Source organism: Rosa chinensis, chromosome 7 (genome assembly GCF_002994745.2).
Source record: "Rosa chinensis cultivar Old Blush chromosome 7, RchiOBHm-V2, whole genome shotgun sequence".
Lineage (NCBI taxonomy): Eukaryota > Viridiplantae > Streptophyta > Magnoliopsida > Rosales > Rosaceae > Rosa > Rosa chinensis.
This window is the reverse complement of record NC_037094.1, coordinates 64,379,653-64,397,596: the sequence shown is the minus strand read 5'-3', so window position 1 is coordinate 64,397,596 and position 17,944 is coordinate 64,379,653. Positions and strand designations below refer to the sequence as shown.

Here is a 17,944-nt window from a genome sequence, read left to right as displayed (position 1 = left end):
TAAATTCAAGACCTGCATCATCCCATAGTGAGTTTGCCTAATCCATTTAAAGAACCAATAGTTATTAGGTTTATGTAATTTTTATGCTCTATCCATTTACTGCCACATCATATATTGTATGATCAACCAACATGCCAAATTGTGAATGAGATTATAATGAAGGTAAAGGGCATCTAGGCACTACATATGAATTAAAGCTCACCTGGCTATAACTTAGGCATGGGAAAACAGAAAATAGAAGAAAAAATATAAATAAACTAAACTTACGGTGCAAGATATTCTCAAAATGATGACACTGTCGACGCAACTTCAGTATAAGTTTCAAATGATGCAGAGGCTGTAACTTCAACCAACTGTATCCCGGGAGTTACAGGGACAGCTTCATCTATATTGTGTAGTTGTGGCATCTTATTAACTAATGACACAGTCACAGTCACAGTCATCTGCGTGCCTCTCTGGAAATGGAACGCAAAACCGACTCTCAGTAACTCATGATCCAACTTGTAGCCAAGTGCATAAAATAAGCGAAGCACATTCTTGCTTGCTTTGCTTTCGATCACAGTTCTTACTAAAACTGAGAGTTGCTCAGCACTTGCACCTCTCATCGCACCCCCCACGAACCTCACAGTCCTACAAAATTTAGGATGTAAAATATATGCAATATGTAATCAACTAATCATATAAAAATAAAAATACATATGTTGATGAATTTGACAGGGGAGAGATTTTTTGAGCTTTACCATGTAGGTTTAGTTTCTTCAAGATTGCAAATAAGTCGAACCTCAGAAGGTACAGTCCCTAGATAAAGGAAAATCATAACTAGTAAGGGACAGCCAAATCATCTCTTTTGGTGCTATTCATCACATATATATATATAGACGACTCTATCAAAATAATGACACAGTAGCAGGCTCATGTGAGCAGTCATTTTAGTGAAAGTAATCATATGTTATATTTGATACTTAAAAACAGGAACACATGTACACAAATTCTTAAGAAAGACTCTAACTGTCACATGGATCAATTCAAAGGTCACTCAAGGTGAAAGATCTGAACTTTGAGTCATTAAGGAAAAGAACCAAACAAGTAAAAAAGCCAACAGACTGCTGGGAAATTTTGTATTGAACCACACCAAAGAAGGCTTTGAGCTTCTCCTTAATATGAGTCCACAAAGGAGGAAAAATAGCATACTGATTTGCCTAATCGCTACACAGATCAATAGTGTATGAGAAAACAATCTGTACCTAAGTTTGGGCCACTTTTAAGGCATATCTCATCACTACACCAAAAATCTTATCAGACAACGGCAGAAAATCGTTGTGGGATTTGGAGTCCCACCGTTGTAGAGCACAGTTGTGTGATAAACACACAGACAACAGGTGTGTGTTATAACTATTGTGTGATAGCTCGGCAGATGCTAAGCGCAGCTGCGCAGCAGTTGAGGCGCTGTCTTCAGACAACAGTGCCAGTTTTAAGCTGTTGTATGTTAAGCGTGTTAGACAACATTTTTTTATTTTGTCTATTGTCTGATTGATCTTCAAACTTCAGTTCTTGGACTATATCTGTTGTGTGATTAACTTTAAGACAACAGAGTTCAATTAGTTCTGTTGTGTGATTAACTTTTACGACAACAGAGTTCACTTAATTCTGTTGTCTGAGTATAAATCAGAAGACACTGATTCATTAAAAACCGATGTGTGATATGATTGATTGCAATGTGTTTTTGTCCCATTTTTGGCCATTCAAACAACATGCAGTGATCATTATATATAATCTGTTGTGTGATCATTTGAACATCCCATTCTTGAATTAGATTGTGCATTCATTTGGTCCATTTACCAAATGAACAGTACTTTATCAAAAACAAACATTGCAAACCATCAAATGATTCATCTAACCAATACTTTAAACTTCAAAAGCAAAAGGGGTGCATTTCCCAATCATTGAAACCAACATTTTACACAAGAAATATATAAGGAGGAATGCCCTAAACACAAGCAAATGAATGAACAAGTGAAAAGTCAAATAAATAGCTCGGTATTGATGTGCCTTGACCAGCTCTTTAGAGATCTGTGATCCACGATTGGGCTGAGATGATGAAGAGGACTTTATCATGGTCGAAGTATTCTTGGAAGCAGCAGCCTCAGCCTGCGTAAAATCAAACTAAGAAATATATAAGGAGAAAAAAGCTGAATGCAACACACAGGCAATGAGGTAAGAATAACATTGAACGATAGCATGTACCAATCATCATATATTGACTAGTGCTGAGGCCCACGCGATGCTGCGGGGTTTTTTTCTTCCTAGATTTTATACGTAATAAAGTAGCAATTACAATGCAAGAAATGTTAGTTTAATTACTTGCATATTGGATATGTAAAGTAATTGAATCTGAGCAAGATAGTTTGAACATAAATTAGAACTCTAAACCTTTATGAACTTCATTCAAGCTCCTAATAAATCCTAAAATCAATTTCCCCTCGATCTTGAAGTAAAAGATAGCCTTTTGCGCTCACTTCAGTACGATATCTGGCCAACACTTAAAACTCAATGATGTGTAAGATTGACACTCCACTTCAAATTTAGACAGAAGCATTTTAGACTTGCATACATAAACAATGTAAATTTTACAGTTCCGAATGTAGTTGCATGACATTGCTTAACAAAAGCTACAACATTTGATTACAAATTTGGAGACTTTGTACCTTTACTCGTTTTGAACTGCCATACTTTGGAGGCTTGATACCTTGAACCAATTTTTAGATCCCATATTTGATGGTAAGAGGTTATGTCCAATTTACCAAAACACTGATAGTTGATGAAATCACCACCATCAGTATTAAGCAGACAAACCATTAGTCCAATTTGAACATGAAAAAAAAACAAACATAGGGAGGCATAGTGTTCTGTTTGATAAAGTTTGCCATGACTGATTAATCAACGAATATGAACATGAAGAAGAAAAATGCATTTAACATGAAGTGGAGCAGCTAACACTCAAAAAGGCCTCATCAATCTATTTACCCTAAACAAAAATAAACAAAAGGTTCTTTTGACTTCATCAAATAAATTAGATGTCTTACATACAGCATTGTCAAAAGGTAAGCCACCAAATTAAAGGGCACTAATAGAACTTGCCTTTCATTTGGTATTTGTATATGCAACAATATATATTATGAGGATAGTTGAAACCTTTTCCCACAATTGGGGCATACATATTCCTGAACTGTGTTCTTGTCCTCCAATTCATCTTTTATTTAGTCCTCATACGATGCAGTCTGTACCTTACCATATCATATATCTGAAACAAATGCTTTATTTGTTTGCAATTGTTAAACTAAACTACAACATAATTATAAACATGCAAATACAGGGCCATCAGGAAGAAGCAAAGAGCATACCAGAGGCAGCAGCTCCGCAAACTACTCCCCATAACAATGGAGGCTAAGTAATAGGCTTAGTCAGCTGAAGACAAATCTTCCATTGGTCAGCTAAAAATAAATATAGGACCCTAAATTAACTACACATAAGAAATCCCAGAAAGAATTTCAATCAGAAAAATTGAGAGAGAAAAAAACTACATCAGATTCCCACAAATACCAACCTGATTATCAGTGAAAACATCAAAGACTAACATCATATAAATTTATCTCCTGAAAAAGAAATTTATGTTCCGTTTCTCACAGAAATATGTACCTCTTTTCCATCTTGTCCCAGTGTGTCTAAATTTGCTGTTGATAAACAGATCTGCTTCATGCCCTCTCAGAGCAAACTACATGCAAATCAGGCAAAAAACCACACCCAAAAGAAAAAGAAAAAATCATTAAACTCTTAATCAGGTAGAATAGAAAAAATCATTACATTCAATTTAGATAAGCAGGAGCCAACAGAAACTTTGGATAATGAGCTAAAGAAAAAGAAAATAAAATATATTGCAAATCATCTGGGAACTGATAGTGATTCAGTGTTGTTGAGAAAGCAACAATTATAATACTAAGAAAATGGACAAACCTTGGACTTTGCCAAAGAATCCTCCCATTTAAGAACCTCCCTAATTAAAGGCATATGCTCCGCGAGATCATTTTGAGAAGGCCTGACTTCATACAAACTGCAAGTCGAGAGGAGCTATCAGACTAATTGATGAAAAACCTACCAGAGTATCGGTAAATAATACAAAAAACATTGCAAGCTAGGTAAAATCATACTGGAATTGAAAAGTACCATGATTTAGAGCAATTAAAGTAAAGAAAGTAATCACAAGTAACGTAATACAAAGCAAAAGTAAAGCAAGGAAGTGGAGTTTAACCAAGTTTTGTTCCAACAAGAATAATTAGAGAGAATGCAAGTATGAACACATTTGCCCCACACATTTGCCCCACGATAGCTCAATGATCTTTGTCTATTGTAATCTTCCTGCCCTGTTCCATAAACATAAGACTAGGTTTAAGAAAAGAAAATAAATATGTATGAGGATGGAATATATTGGAGTTTTGAACTACCTTCAAGTATAATGAATCATAAACAATGGAAGCAGTACTATAGGTAATAGAGCAACCTTCACTTCCCCAGGAACCAAAGCAACAAACCCAAAATACCAAAAACCCAGCAAGCTTCAGAGAGTAAGTATAGCTAGGCTAAATAACCAAATCCTCCTAGGTTCCTAGCATTAAAACAGAGAGAAATGATTCGTAGATTAAATTACTTGACTCAGGCAACTAGAATGATGGCTCAATTAAACTGATAAGAAAACTTTAGGGGAAAAAAAAAAAACAAAGGGTTTTGCAGAAAAAAAAAATCACAATAAATCCTTTTGGGATGATTGAATTTTGAAGAAAATGTCAGTGATTGTTACCTGGATAGTGGGACTTGGGATGATAGAAACGCTGGAGCTGAGAGAGCTATGAGTTCCTGCTAGAGCGGCTTTGATTTGCTTCCAAAGACCTAAGTAGATCTGAGTAGCCAAAGACCTGCATTTGAACAACCATGGCATTGCTGGTAAAATCTTTGGTTACGGATAAACATCTCCACCTTGCTATATATATTGAATTCACAAGACAAACATCTCCATAGAATAAGACAATGAACAAAGACAATGAATAAGAGCAATGAAATCTCAAATTTAACTCACCAATCGAAAGGAATTGAGCAACAATCCCTAAACCCGTGAAACCCCTTCACTAGTAGAATTTACCCAATGAGTGACAAACCACTTTTGTCACCTATTCTGAAAATTTCGTCACCCATAAGAATGGGTGACAAAAAAAGTTCGTCACCAGTTTCGTCACCTATAGTGCGTGACTGATTCCTTTAGGTGACGAAATTCTAAGTTCGTCACTAAAATAGGTGTGGGTGACGAAATAAATTTGTCACCCAATCTTTGATATTTCGTCACCCATTCTTTTCAAAATCTCATCCTTTTTTTTATTTTTGCATCCTTTTTTTTTTTGCCGCCAAATTTTACTTTATTAGTGACGAAAATAGTTTGTCACTATTTTTGAATCAATTTTAAATTTTGGTGCCAAAATTTTTTTACCCGCCAAATGCAATACTATTGGTGACAAATTAATTTCGTGTCTAATTATCAAATATTAATTTTTTATTTTGAGAATGGTTGACAATCAAACTTTTTTTTTCAATATATAGTATATATGAAAATTAATTTTAAATTAATAATTATAATTATCAACACTTTACCACAACAAGTAGTAATAGGTAAGTAAATAAATAGCATAAATATATGTTAACATGCTTATCAACTAGTACTTTACAAAAGATAGTAACTTGAAAAATTTACATATCAAGTGCTAGATGCATTTGAAATTTGAAGGCATCATTTTTACATCCAAATTGTATCATTCCAAAAGCTAAAAAGGACATCTAAGACCCAAAAACCTGCCAAAGCCCTAAACTAAGGGATATCTATGCATGTGGAAATATCATGGCTTCATTTGTACATCCAAAATATAACTTGTAAAAAACTAATGAGGATATCAACACCTAAAGCACATCCATATCCTCATCCTCATCCTCATCACCCTCACCACCCTCTTTATCCACATCATGTGTAGGAGGTTGAGGTTGTTTCTCACCCTCAAGAGAAGTAAGTCGTTCTTCCAATAGAATAATGTATCTCATAAGTTTAGCATTTGTTGGGTTAGACGTGGATGCAGGGATTGAAGAACAAAATCTGTCCTTTTTAATACCATAGCCCACACCTCGAATGGTCTTACCCTTCATAGTTTCGAGCTCCTTAGCCAAGATATCTAATTGCATAGGGATAGACACTACAACATCTTCAAATGGGGTATCCTCAGACTCAGCCAATTGTTGCTTGGTTTTAATCAACTCTTCAATCATATTTTTCTACATATAATGAAACATATGTTATACATTTAATCTATGATGTCAGTTTTGCTTCAATATACTAAAATTATAACATATAATCCTTACCCCTGTCCTCTCCGCTTCTTCATTGATCCAAACACCACCATTGCTGCCTCATGTTGATGCATGAGACCCCAATTCTCAACATAGGTCACATTTTTACCTTTCTACATTTGGCAATAACAAAAGCAATTCAAAGCCCAAATAATGGTATATGAGAAAAGTATAGTATGTAAATACTCCATAAGAAGTGCACAAAAATAGTTTGTCATTTGTACTCAAGCTCCTCATCCTATTTCTATATTGTTTTTATATGTCAGCAAGACTGAACAAATTATGGGATAAGCTTTCAAAGAAAATGAAACAAATCAATTAGACAAGTATATTTGATAACAGAGTATAGCAACTAAATTTAAACAATAACAAACATTTACCTGTTCTTCAGCTTCCATGTGTTTCGTGAAAGGACGTGAACCACCACAATGATTATATTTTTTCTTGTTCCTATTGATAGTATTGATCTTACTACGCTTCTGCATGTGTGTAAAAAGTACCAATCATTAGAATATCATTTCATTCTTGAAATTCGTTTGACATCAGTCTTCTTGAACTTCTATACATATAGTCCTAACAAAAAAAACATTTGAATAACATACACTATGCATGAAACATCGACAATTCAAAATCAGTGTACAATTTTATACTTGATATGCTTGATCTGTGTACAAATTATCACACAACCATTCCCAATCACTTATCTCCCTATCACCAATTGCAGCAGGATAACTAAACTAATGTTCAAGTAAGGAATAACCTATATGTAACTTAGGAACCAAAAAAATAAAGAGGTCTGATCCATGTTTACATGCCTAATTACTCCGATTCCTAAGATTCAAAATGGGTGGAAACAAACAATGTACTATTTCACAATACAACAAGTAGGCATGGCAGAACAATCTCGAATATAACTTACTAATTAATTCAATCTGAAACAACAATATATAAAATGGTAAAAACACAAACATATAACAAACATGTAACATACCTTGGGATTATGACCAAGTCCTTCCAAATTTTACAATTGGTAACTTCCCCTTCTAGCTAATGGAAAGCCAAATCGAGTGAACTGCAGTGAAATTGGGAGAAATAGATAAGTTGATAGATAACGCATTCAATAAAAACTAACACATTGTTGATAGATAACGCATTCACAATTAGTCTCTCCATTAGTTTCTCATACTGATCAGCTTCAGCCATTTGAAAAGCCACCATTAACACCCATATTAAATATCTAAAAACACCCCAGAAGCCTTCAACACTTTCAAAAGGAAACAAACAACAATTGAATAACCCAACAAATTCTAAATACTAATTTACTTAAAAACAAGGGTTCAGACTTGACACAAAGGAAAAATACAAAGTTACCAAAATCTTGTTATTTGACAAAATAAAGAAACCCAACTTAACTATAAAGGCAATTTATGATATCAAACAAAAGCCACTCACCTCGTATCTTAAACAGAAACAAAAGCCATAGAGTTCACCGAAATAAAGCTCAACCTCTGCTAAAAATCTCAACCTCTTTAAATACCCCCAACTCTGGAAATCTCAAAGGTGAAACTCAAAACCATGAAATCATGCTCACACCTTCCTCAAACTTACAGTAATCAAAACTCTAGGCTTGGATTTCTTAAACACTCACAAAAAAGTCTGCAAGATTAAAACCCTGATTCTTTCTCTCTCAAATGTCAAAAACTCTCTTCCCCTCACACATCTACTTTTATCTTCGACTCCGTTTTCTTTCTTCCTTCTCTATTTTTTTTCCATGGTCTCTTTCTTTCTCCTCCTCCCCCTCTTCTCTTTCTTTCTTTCCCTCCCTCCCCTCTTTGTTCCCTTTCTTTCTTTCCATCCCTCTCTCTGTTCCCTTTCTTTCTTTCCATCCCTCTCTCTGTTCCTTTTCTTTCTTTCTCCTCCCTCCTCTAACAGACTGTCAGCCACCTATCCTTATCCCTTGAGAACAAAACCAAATGATTAAAAAAAAAAAAAACTAGTAAAACCAAATACAAAATAACTAACAACCTAAAACAAAAATAACCGCCTTAGTAGATAAAAAAAATGTTAAAATCGGAACCAAGATACCACAACTCTACTTACGTGCATAATATAAGCTGCATATATTATGAACTACCTAGAACTTCACAAGGAAAATCAACTCAGACCTATAAAGTGCTATATATATGTTCAAAGCTAATATCTAACTCAGTTCCAACACTCCAACCAAAGAATACACTCAAAGGAATGAATCAAAAGAGCGAGGTCTTACCTGATAGGGAAGAAGAGCTAAAAGAGTAGTCAAGATGAAATATCCTTAAGGAAGATCCAAGTGAAATGAAATCTCCTTAAGGAAGATCCAAGTGAGGTAAAATCTCTTCAAAACATATCCAAGTGAGGTTAAATTCCCTCAAGACAGACCTTAGTGAGTGAAATTAATCTCCTCAAGACGGATCCAAGTGAGGTCAAATTCCCACAAGGCGTATTAATTATAGTGAGGTGAAATCTCCTCAAAGCATATCCAAATGAGGTAAAATCCCTCAACACGGATCAAAGTGAGGTGAAATGACTGAAATCTCAAAGCGGATCCAAATGAAGGGAAATCTCCCCAAGGGGATTTAGTCCCCTAGAAAACAATCATGTGTGGTAGCAAAGCTATGCATATACAGTTAAGCTCAAAAAGGTATCAGACCAAAAAAGAGAAACAAAAGAACCATGTTACTAACAGCAGAAATAGCAAAGACAAAACACAATTGACACTTAAGTAATGAAACTTGGAGGATTTGGAAAAACAAATATATAGAGCCCGACACTCAGTTTCTCCTTGCACCTCCAGAACAGCAAGACATTTGCAACTTGGCCATGGTAATCAAAGCTGAATCTAACTCTGGCTATTCTCTTATGGTCCCGTCCTAACACCTAACATTTTACCTTTCCCATCATAATCAAACCTCCTTCCCCTAACGAAATAGCAATTATCAACCATAACCAATCAACAAAGAGTAACCTAACATTTCCAGTTGATGGAGAAAATAACAACAAGAAGCTTAATCAACTCTAAACATAGACTAGCAAGCATATATACAGTGACAACCTTATAACTACCAGTATTTACCTCGCAAAAATAACAACAACCAAATCTGTGAGTAGATCAATTTCAGAAACAAAAGAACAAAATTGAAATAACTTTCTGAAGACTAGCTTACCTTATCCATTAGAAGGAGGTAGCAAGCAAGAGAGAACAAGATTGATTTCTCAATTACCTTGAAATTTGCTGACAATAGTACCCTTGATTCCTCAATATCCTTGCTAGCTTTTGCCGACAATAGTACCCTTGAAATTTAAGAAAATTGAATACCCATTAACACATACAAAGAAAATTTTGAATATAGCTCAAGGAAATTCTGGAAAAAGAAAAAGATACTACAAGCAGTGCAAGAGAGACATTGAAATTGAGAATAAGAGTTTATGGGTTTGATTGTGAAGTTACTAACCTGGAATTTGAGATTGTGAGTTGAAAGTAATGGAGATGGATAGTAAAGGCGTAGGGATTGTTCAGAGACAAAGGTTCATAAGTCTGGGTTTAGCTACACGCCTACACTCAATGTTTATGAGTCTGGGTTCAGAGACGAAAGGGTTTTTTTTTTTTTTTCCCCTTAGGCTTTTATATGCGAGCAAATGTGGACAATATTATTTACTCCTTTTTATATTAAAGCCCAGCGTTTTGGCTGGCCGAATGGCGGTAAAGTTCCCTCCAGGCCCTAAAATTTTTATTGAATCTTTTTATTGGCGGTATATCTCCCGCGTTTTGTTGATTAGGCTTAGATAGGTCTCTAAACAAAAAGGCAAAAACTTTGCCAAAAAAAAAAAAACAGATTAGTGTCAAAAAAAATTTGACACTAACTACATGCCCTCCGTCACAATGAATGGAGAATAGTGTTGGTCCAAATGACAAAAGTATTGGTGACAAAATTAGAAATTTTGTGACCCATTCCCATAATAGGTCACAATTTTAAGGTTTGTCACCTATAATATTGTGACTAAAAGGGTAAATTCTAGTAGTGCTTTCCTCTTCCTTCAACTCATACCCAACTCAATCCCCTTTTCAGCAGAATGGAAAACCCCCAAATCGAACCCAACTTGAACCCAACGTGAAGCAAATAGCAACAAGAGAATTTCAGGACAATGGGTCAAGCAAGACCTATGCCAAATTCCATGAAACCAGCCTTCAAACCTCCAGGAAATCACCAGAACCCTCATCTGCATCAAGAACTTCGTCTGCCAAAAGAACCAAACACACAACAACTGGATAAACCAAATGAAAGAAGTTTGGAAAAACCGGATGAAGGTGAAGTCGAAAAGACAGGCACCCGAAGGTACACAGAATCTTGTTGCATCACCCTGTGCGATAGTGAGAAAATCCCACTTAGAGAGTGGCTCCGAAGAACCGATGAACCAAACCAAGCAGAACAGAGGGAGATGAAAAGGAGGGAAACCATTGAATCCGGGAAGTGTGAAATCGAAAACACAGAGAATGGGGCAAGACCAGAACGGAGACGAACTCCGAGCTACAAAACCACCAAAGACGGTAGACATGGAGAAACCGGTTGAAAGAAAAGCAAGACGGAAAATAAAAACGACAAAAATAGAAAAGAAAGCTAGATCTAAGGCCTCCCCCCCCCCACTCTCAAGCCAAGGATCCCGATAAAATATCAAGATCTGACAAGAGAGATGAGAGGAAGAAGGAGAAATGGGCGGTGGGTTGTTTTCAAAGAGAGAAAGGTTTCCTTATGAGAAAGGTTTCCTTACGGTCTAGTAGAGTAGGTGTGTGCCCTTAAGTTGTCTGAGGCTTAGCATTAACTTTGTTTTTTTCCCCCTTATTACTCAGACAGCGTATAGATACATTTACATTGTCTGAATTGCTAATAGCTAAGGAAACAAAAGATGAAAATTTCCCGCCTGTGCAATCAAAATGTCAATTTTGGCGCTTAAGCTAGGCATTTCTCATTCACATAACAGAAATAGTTCACTATGTTGTAGGAACTTGCAAGCATGACAAACATTGAAGCTGAATTTGCTCGTTTTGGGGGGGGAATGAATGTCATTTTGGAGACTTCTCCAAATTTTGCCACTCATTTGCACAACAGCACATTAAAAACCATTGTATGATGATTTGCAAGTATACTCCTACAACACAAGTAACTAAACTGTTGTACAATTTAATAGCGTCTAGGGTACAATTTGGAGCCAAATTTGAGTCTATCTAGGAGGGAAATCTGCCGCAACTTTTTTTTTATTCACACAACAGATTATTCTTGTAACCGTTGTGCAATGACCTTCTAGATAAAAACTTCAAAATTTTAACCACCTTATACAACGTAAGTCTAGTAAACATGTTGTCTGATGCACTTTCCTTCATCACACAACACTTTTTTTTTTTTCGTTGTGCAAAAAGTGTAGTATTTTAAGGTTTTTGGTGTAGTGCATGGACCTTCAAAGGTTCTCTGCGAATACCACAAAGACCCTGAAGAAGAATCTCAAAGGCTTCAACATGCTACAAGACGTAAACCATATGTTAGTTACAACTTCAAATACTCCACATATAAAGGGGGAACATATAAAATGAGGGAATACGGTTCTTTCAAGGATGTTCCTCCAATTATAAGCAAAATAAACTCAATAATCATAAAATCTCTGCGCATGTAAAAAACAAAAGTACTAAATAAAATGATCAAATTCAAACTTCTTTCATCACACATTAACCTCAAACGAATTATTTGTTAACTTGGTAAAGACTTAAAAACCTACGCACCGAAAAGTAATGGCAAGCAAGAAATTCAATCTTTCTCATCTAGCAACAACACAAAGACAGCTAACCAAAAGGTATCAAATGCCGTAAATCGACACTCGAAGAAACTGCATTACTAATTGTAAGTCCAACATGACCTGTGTTTCTATGATTCCCTGAACCACGCACTCCATCCAAATTTGCTGATACAATCAACCTCACCAAACCCTAATGAGCAATCATTCCCAAAAAGATAGAGGATTCAAGATTGTAAATTTCACATCATGGGTCTCTAATGTAAGAATTTACAGCATACTAGTAAACTATAAAGTACCATTCAAATCTCCCAGATAGCGTTTTATCAAAAAAAATTACAAAACCCTGTAAAAGTTCTAACTTTTAAGGAAATTCAGAATTAAAGGTCGAAACTTTAAATCAAAACAACCCTAGAAAGAGCCAATTAAGGGACTAAACAAAGAAGAAGTTAGAACTTACCGAGAGTGAGCTTTGGATTTGGGGCTTACTCTTACAGCCTAAAGCTCTGGTGCCAAGGGAATAAGGTCTTCCTTATTCTGGGTTTCTGTGAATTCAAGTAGCTTTAGATTATTGCTATGGGCCTCAAAATTTTTCAAAAGCCCATTGTAATATAAGCCCAAAAAAAGCCCATTTACAGGAATCACACTGCAAGTTTTAAACACTTTTCTATTATTATCAAAGAAAAACACTTCTTTTTTTTGTTGTTGTCTGAAGCTGTTTTAACACTTGGGGCATTGGATTCCACTTTCATCTGAAGACACAGTCCTGGCCCTTGGGCGTACCTCTTGAATCTTGATTATATACCCTGTTATTGGAGCTTGTTTCTGGACGTCCTCCTTGTAAAAACATACACTAGGCCGGTTGGTGAGAGAACAAACGAAACTAGATAGACAAGTCCAAAAGTCCTTTTTTCAATTTGAGCGATTGAAGAATGGGATTCAAATTTGCTCACCATTTTTATTTTTTGGTGATATCACCACCCTATTAAAACTTGCTACGTCATATATAATTGATTTTATACTTAAAATATATATTTTTTAATAAATCATCATGATTCACTTTAATTATGTTTTATAACACATGATGGTTTTTTATTGAGTGGTAGTATCACTATAGATGTTTTGGCTTCCCTAAATATTCCCAAGTATAATCTTTTGACCAAAAGAAGATTAAGGCAAAGATTAGCTTGGTCGGCTATTCATGTTCAATTTCACAAGCTAAAAAGTCTAAAATGAGGCCTGGGAATTCCAAACCAAAAAACTGATACCGAGACCGTCCGATCCGAGCCGAAACTAATCGGGTCGATCTACAAAGTCAGTTCAACACAGTCCCAAACTAAACCGTATAGAAAAGCATGTAAATGGGTTGATCAGAGTGATATTTTCTATGTTTTTAGTATTTTCTCTACATTTTACTTAGTTATTCTCTTAACAATATCATTTCTAACTTAGTTTTGTGTTTGTAGGTACATTTGAGCTCCAAACACAGGAAATGAGCTAAGAAGAGCTAGAAATGATGGAAATGAAGGCAAGGAGGAAATGAGGCGCAGAAATGAGAAAGAAATGGAGAAATGATGCTTTCCCAGTTCTACTAGGAGAATGAATCCCAGTTGAAGTAGGAATCCTAATGCAACTAGGAGTGAGCTCCGAAAAATGTGCTTGGAAATGAAGAAATGACAGAGTCCTAGTTGGAGTAGGAAACCTGATGCTGCTAGGAGTCCTAGTGGTGCTAGGAGATGTTGTGGCTTCAAGATGACTCAAGATGGTTCAGGAATGTTCTAGAATAGAGAAGGAATTTCGGCAATGTGAAGATAAATTTCGAATTGGCCCATTTTGGGAGAGTTCCTTCTTGACGTTTTTGAGGAGTCCATGACCCATTCTATATGCTTTTGCTGTGAGAATTACAAGGAAGACACTACAAGATTTCGGCAATATCTTTTTGGGAATATTTTGGATATTCTTGGGATTTTATGAGAGAAAATAGAGGAATAAGAATTGATTTATGACTCTACATACATGGAGGCCAAAATATGGTCTAGATACATGGAAGATTTCGGCCAAAGAAATGTTACTTGCTCTCTAATTCATATGATATTTTTCTATTGGTCAAAGTGATGTAATTCAAGAGAAATTCAAGGGAACCCTAGCCCTTGCCATTCACTATATAAAGGAGGTTTGTGAAGACATTCAACACACCACAAAATTCATAATCAAATACACAAACACTCCCCTTTCTCTTCCAAGGTTTCGGCAATTTCAAGAAGTTCAAAGTTCAAGACCGTGAGCATCCATCCTCTCCATTCAACCATCCTTGCCGTAGCTGTCATCCATTCCATCACCTTTTGAAGCTTCTTGCGTCCTTGAAGATCAAAAAGTGTAACCATGGAACCCTATTTTCTGTTTTTGGTTTTGAACTATGTAAAACGATTTCGGTTTCTTATGAATTTCGATTTTGGTTTTCTATTTTGGTTTCTTGTTATGCGATTTCTATGGTGGATGAAAGATTGAATTTAGTTATGTGACTTTTTAATATTATGAAGCATGTTTTGGGTTTTAGGTTTTCAAAAAGATAAATTGCGATTTCAAAGTGTTCTTGCATGATTGTTAATTTCGAACTTCAATCCCATCTTTTATGTGTTAATTGATCTTTGGATGCATACTTAGGTTGATGAACATGTAATTGAATCCATATTAAGGTGCTAGCATTCTAGGCTTTAATAATTTCATTGGAAAACCTATAATTACTTAGATAAATTAACAATGAGTCTTGCATGCTTGATTAGCGTTCTAACTTGTGTTCGATCTTGACTTGAATTGATCAAACTTTCATGATTCTTAATGCGTTATGAGTGTTTTTGTTAGTGATTAGTTACCACTAGTGATTGCATGATTAATAAGATTAACTATGGTGCGTTCATCTAGTTAATTTAATTAAGGGAAGTAAAAACAACTTTGTATGCGTTCATCTCTGTGCTTGATTAATTCTATGTTTGGATATATTTTGATTCGTGATTTGATGTTTGAAACCTTTCCAATGTGTTAGTAGTAGTTAATTACATATTATTTTCGTTCCATTCATAATTCTACTTGATTCCTTGTTTTGATGTGTCACGTGTATATATTTACTTAGTTGTTAGAATAAAATAAATACTAAATCCCCTTATTTATATTTTTCATAAATATGTATATATATTCTTTAATTTGTTTTACTAACGTCTTATTTTTCAGGAATTAATTAGGCCATAATCCCCGGTTGAGAACGATCTCTAGTTATTCGTACTACATTGACAGGGTTTTAAATTGATACACTAATTTGTGTACGTCACGGGTCCACATCTATATGGGTCAAATACATACCGGCCCGTATTGTCCGACCTGACCCGATTTTCTAATCTTTTAAGTAGGAAGCACGACTTGTCGTAATTGTTAGCCCTAAACTCCCAATTACTTCGCGTTCTACCGTTCTCAACTCACAACTTAAACCCTAAATTGAGCCTCACTCCTCTCTACCCTCCATCGAAGAATCGAAGGCTCTCACTCAGTCACTCCCTCTGAGTCCTCTCGTGTCCTCTCACAGAGATCACATCAGAGTTCAAGAGTGAAGAAGTTAACAGCCTCAAACTTGATTCTTCAAGCCTTCCACTCCGAATCGATGGGAAAACTGCGAGTAAGTCTCTCACTCTCTCAGATTTTCTGTTTTCATTCATGCGTTGTACTTTGTAGCAGCATGATTGTGTAGCTTGATTTGAATTTGGAGTTGATTAGTAATTAGTGGTTGGATCTGATTTTATTATTTGATTTGTTAACCATTATATTTAGTTATTTTAGATTTTTAGTCGTTACTTATTTGTTATTTGTACTTTCGTAGTTCCAAGTTTTGCTTTGATTTGCATTTTGGACATAAATGTGCATGAAGTTCATTGGAGAACTAATTAGAAAGGTTTGCAAATTTACAATGGATCGGTTGAGACCGATTGGCACTGCTTGGTACCGAACAGATCGGTTTCGGTACTAATCAGTATTGCAGATGAAATTCCGACATCCCGAATTGGACCGAACGGACTATAAACTCGTTACCAGTCTCGATATAGGCCCATTCCCGAACCGAGCCAAACCGATCCAGGCCTATCTCACTACACCAAAAACAGTCTTTTACCACCCACATTGTGCGCCGTAAATACCCTTTTATGGCCCACAAAAATAGGCTGTAAATGCCGGAGCCGTAAAAGACATTCCTCTTTAACGACGTTCATAAGCAGGCCATAATTGTGCATCCAAGTAGGACGTAAAAGACATTCCTCTATAATCCAATTTGATTTATGGGATGTTTGCACGTCGTGAATGTCAAGAAAGCACACCGTAAATGACATTTATGACCACTTATTTACGACGCACTGGGCATGCCGTAAAAGACTCTATTCAAGGCCTGCAACGAACGCCATAAAAGACCTTTTTTATGACACACTTTTGCATGCCGTAAAAGAAGTAGTTGCCCAATTTTTTAAGGCCCAATTTGCAGGCTGTAAAAAGCTTTTCTGTCAATTTTGATATGTCATTCACGACACACATAACCTGCCATAAAAGTCTTTGTGGCAAAGAGGTTTCCTGGCTGCTCATAATCCAAAAATGATCAACTAACAAAATGACTTGAGCAAAAATAATATTAACCTCAAAGTACAGGTGAATCAGCATATATATCATAGATAATAGAAAGGGTTTTAACAAACTTTTTATATCCAATCTGCTACAGACCAAGTACAATTTCTAGCAAACTTGAGTTTAAACTTATGTTAAGAATATAGCATATTACAAAATATACTACATCATCTTTTGAACATTTAACCATCCAAATGCAGATTCTCTCAATTGACCATCACTTTGAGCACTTTATCATCAGTAGGGCATGTTAACAGAAACCTCAAAAAGTGGAAGTCCCTGTTATGAATGTAAAACACAGTTAATAATAAATGAAAGCAAGTACTCAGCAAACTATCTAATAGCAGATGACCATCTGAATTAAACATACATATGAAGATGTCATTTTTTCTGTAACAGTAACAAGTTCAATTATCCAATACTTCACAACAACTTTTCTGAAAACAATCAATGACATAAAAACACAAAATAAACAACAAACACTAAAAGAGAGAGTATCCATAGTGCTTTTCCATTCCTCCAATCACACCAAAAGTAAAACCCCAACTCTCAACTCAGGCAAGGATATATAATACATCAGTATTAGGCAGATCTCAAAAAGTTTCAGGGAATAAGAAATAATAAAATTGGTCGAGAATTCATACCAAGTGTGAGAAGCAGGGCCGTTAGACATGGGATGCAAGTTTAGGTAATAAACCAACCAGTCTCAACTATGAACAACTGGTTTCAGCATCCAATTTATCTACTCAGATCAAAAGCAATGATCACCAAACTAGTTAAATAAAACCAAGTTCCGAAATAGATTGAAAGAGTCATAGGTAGCCTTTTCATCAATTAACAGAACAAAGAGAACAAAACGACAAAAAACCAAAACCAAAAGAATGGGGCGTGTGTATGTATGCATGTATGTATGTATGTATGTATGTGTATATACATGTGTGTGTGTGTGTGTGTGTAGACACACACACACATGATTATACCTAGGTGGGAAGTAGGTAATTATGAATCTAGTGTTGTGCATATATGCCAA

General features: G+C 35.6%; 1 protein-coding gene and 1 long non-coding RNA gene across 8 annotated transcripts; both read right to left on the bottom strand.

Annotated features, from left to right (window-relative positions):
* Positions 1–281: 281 nt before the first annotated feature.
* LOC112179150 (mediator of RNA polymerase II transcription subunit 18) lies at positions 282–12,734 on the bottom strand. The gene is made up of 6 exons (XM_024317487.2): positions 12,719–12,734; positions 12,382–12,451; positions 11,923–11,989; positions 1,245–1,277; positions 741–798; positions 282–630 (listed from the first exon to the last, which is right to left on the bottom strand). The coding sequence occupies exons 2-6, from the start codon at positions 12,415–12,417 to the stop codon at positions 282–284; spliced, it is 543 nt and encodes a 180-aa protein (XP_024173255.1). The 5' UTR covers positions 12,418–12,451; positions 12,719–12,734.
* Positions 5,726–10,085, bottom strand: LOC112179151. 7 transcript variants are annotated; one of them, XR_005803342.1, is made up of 8 exons: positions 9,930–10,085; positions 9,642–9,768; positions 8,708–8,974; positions 7,891–8,394; positions 7,430–7,510; positions 6,819–6,917; positions 6,451–6,551; positions 5,726–6,363 (listed from the first exon to the last, which is right to left on the bottom strand). It is a non-coding gene; the product is annotated as an uncharacterized LOC112179151 (long non-coding RNA). The 7 variants fall into 7 exon arrangements; XR_005803343.1 differs by having other exon boundaries at positions 9,699–9,768; XR_005803340.1 differs by having other exon boundaries at positions 8,708–9,768.
* Positions 12,735–17,944: the final 5,210 nt, after the last annotated feature.

Bases quoted from the DNA above. Each gene is read 5' to 3' on its own strand.
- LOC112179150 (XM_024317487.2), bottom strand. From the start codon at position 12,417: ATGGAGTGCGTGGTTCAGGGAATCATAGAAACACAG. The intron at 11,990-12,381 runs GTCATGTTGGAC...TACGTCTTGTAG, and splicing joins AGGGAATCATAGAAACACAG to CATGTTGAAGCCTTTGAGAT. The intron at 631-740 runs GTAAAGCTCAAA...TAAATTTTGTAG, and splicing joins GAAGAAACTAAACCTACATG to GACTGTGAGGTTCGTGGGGG.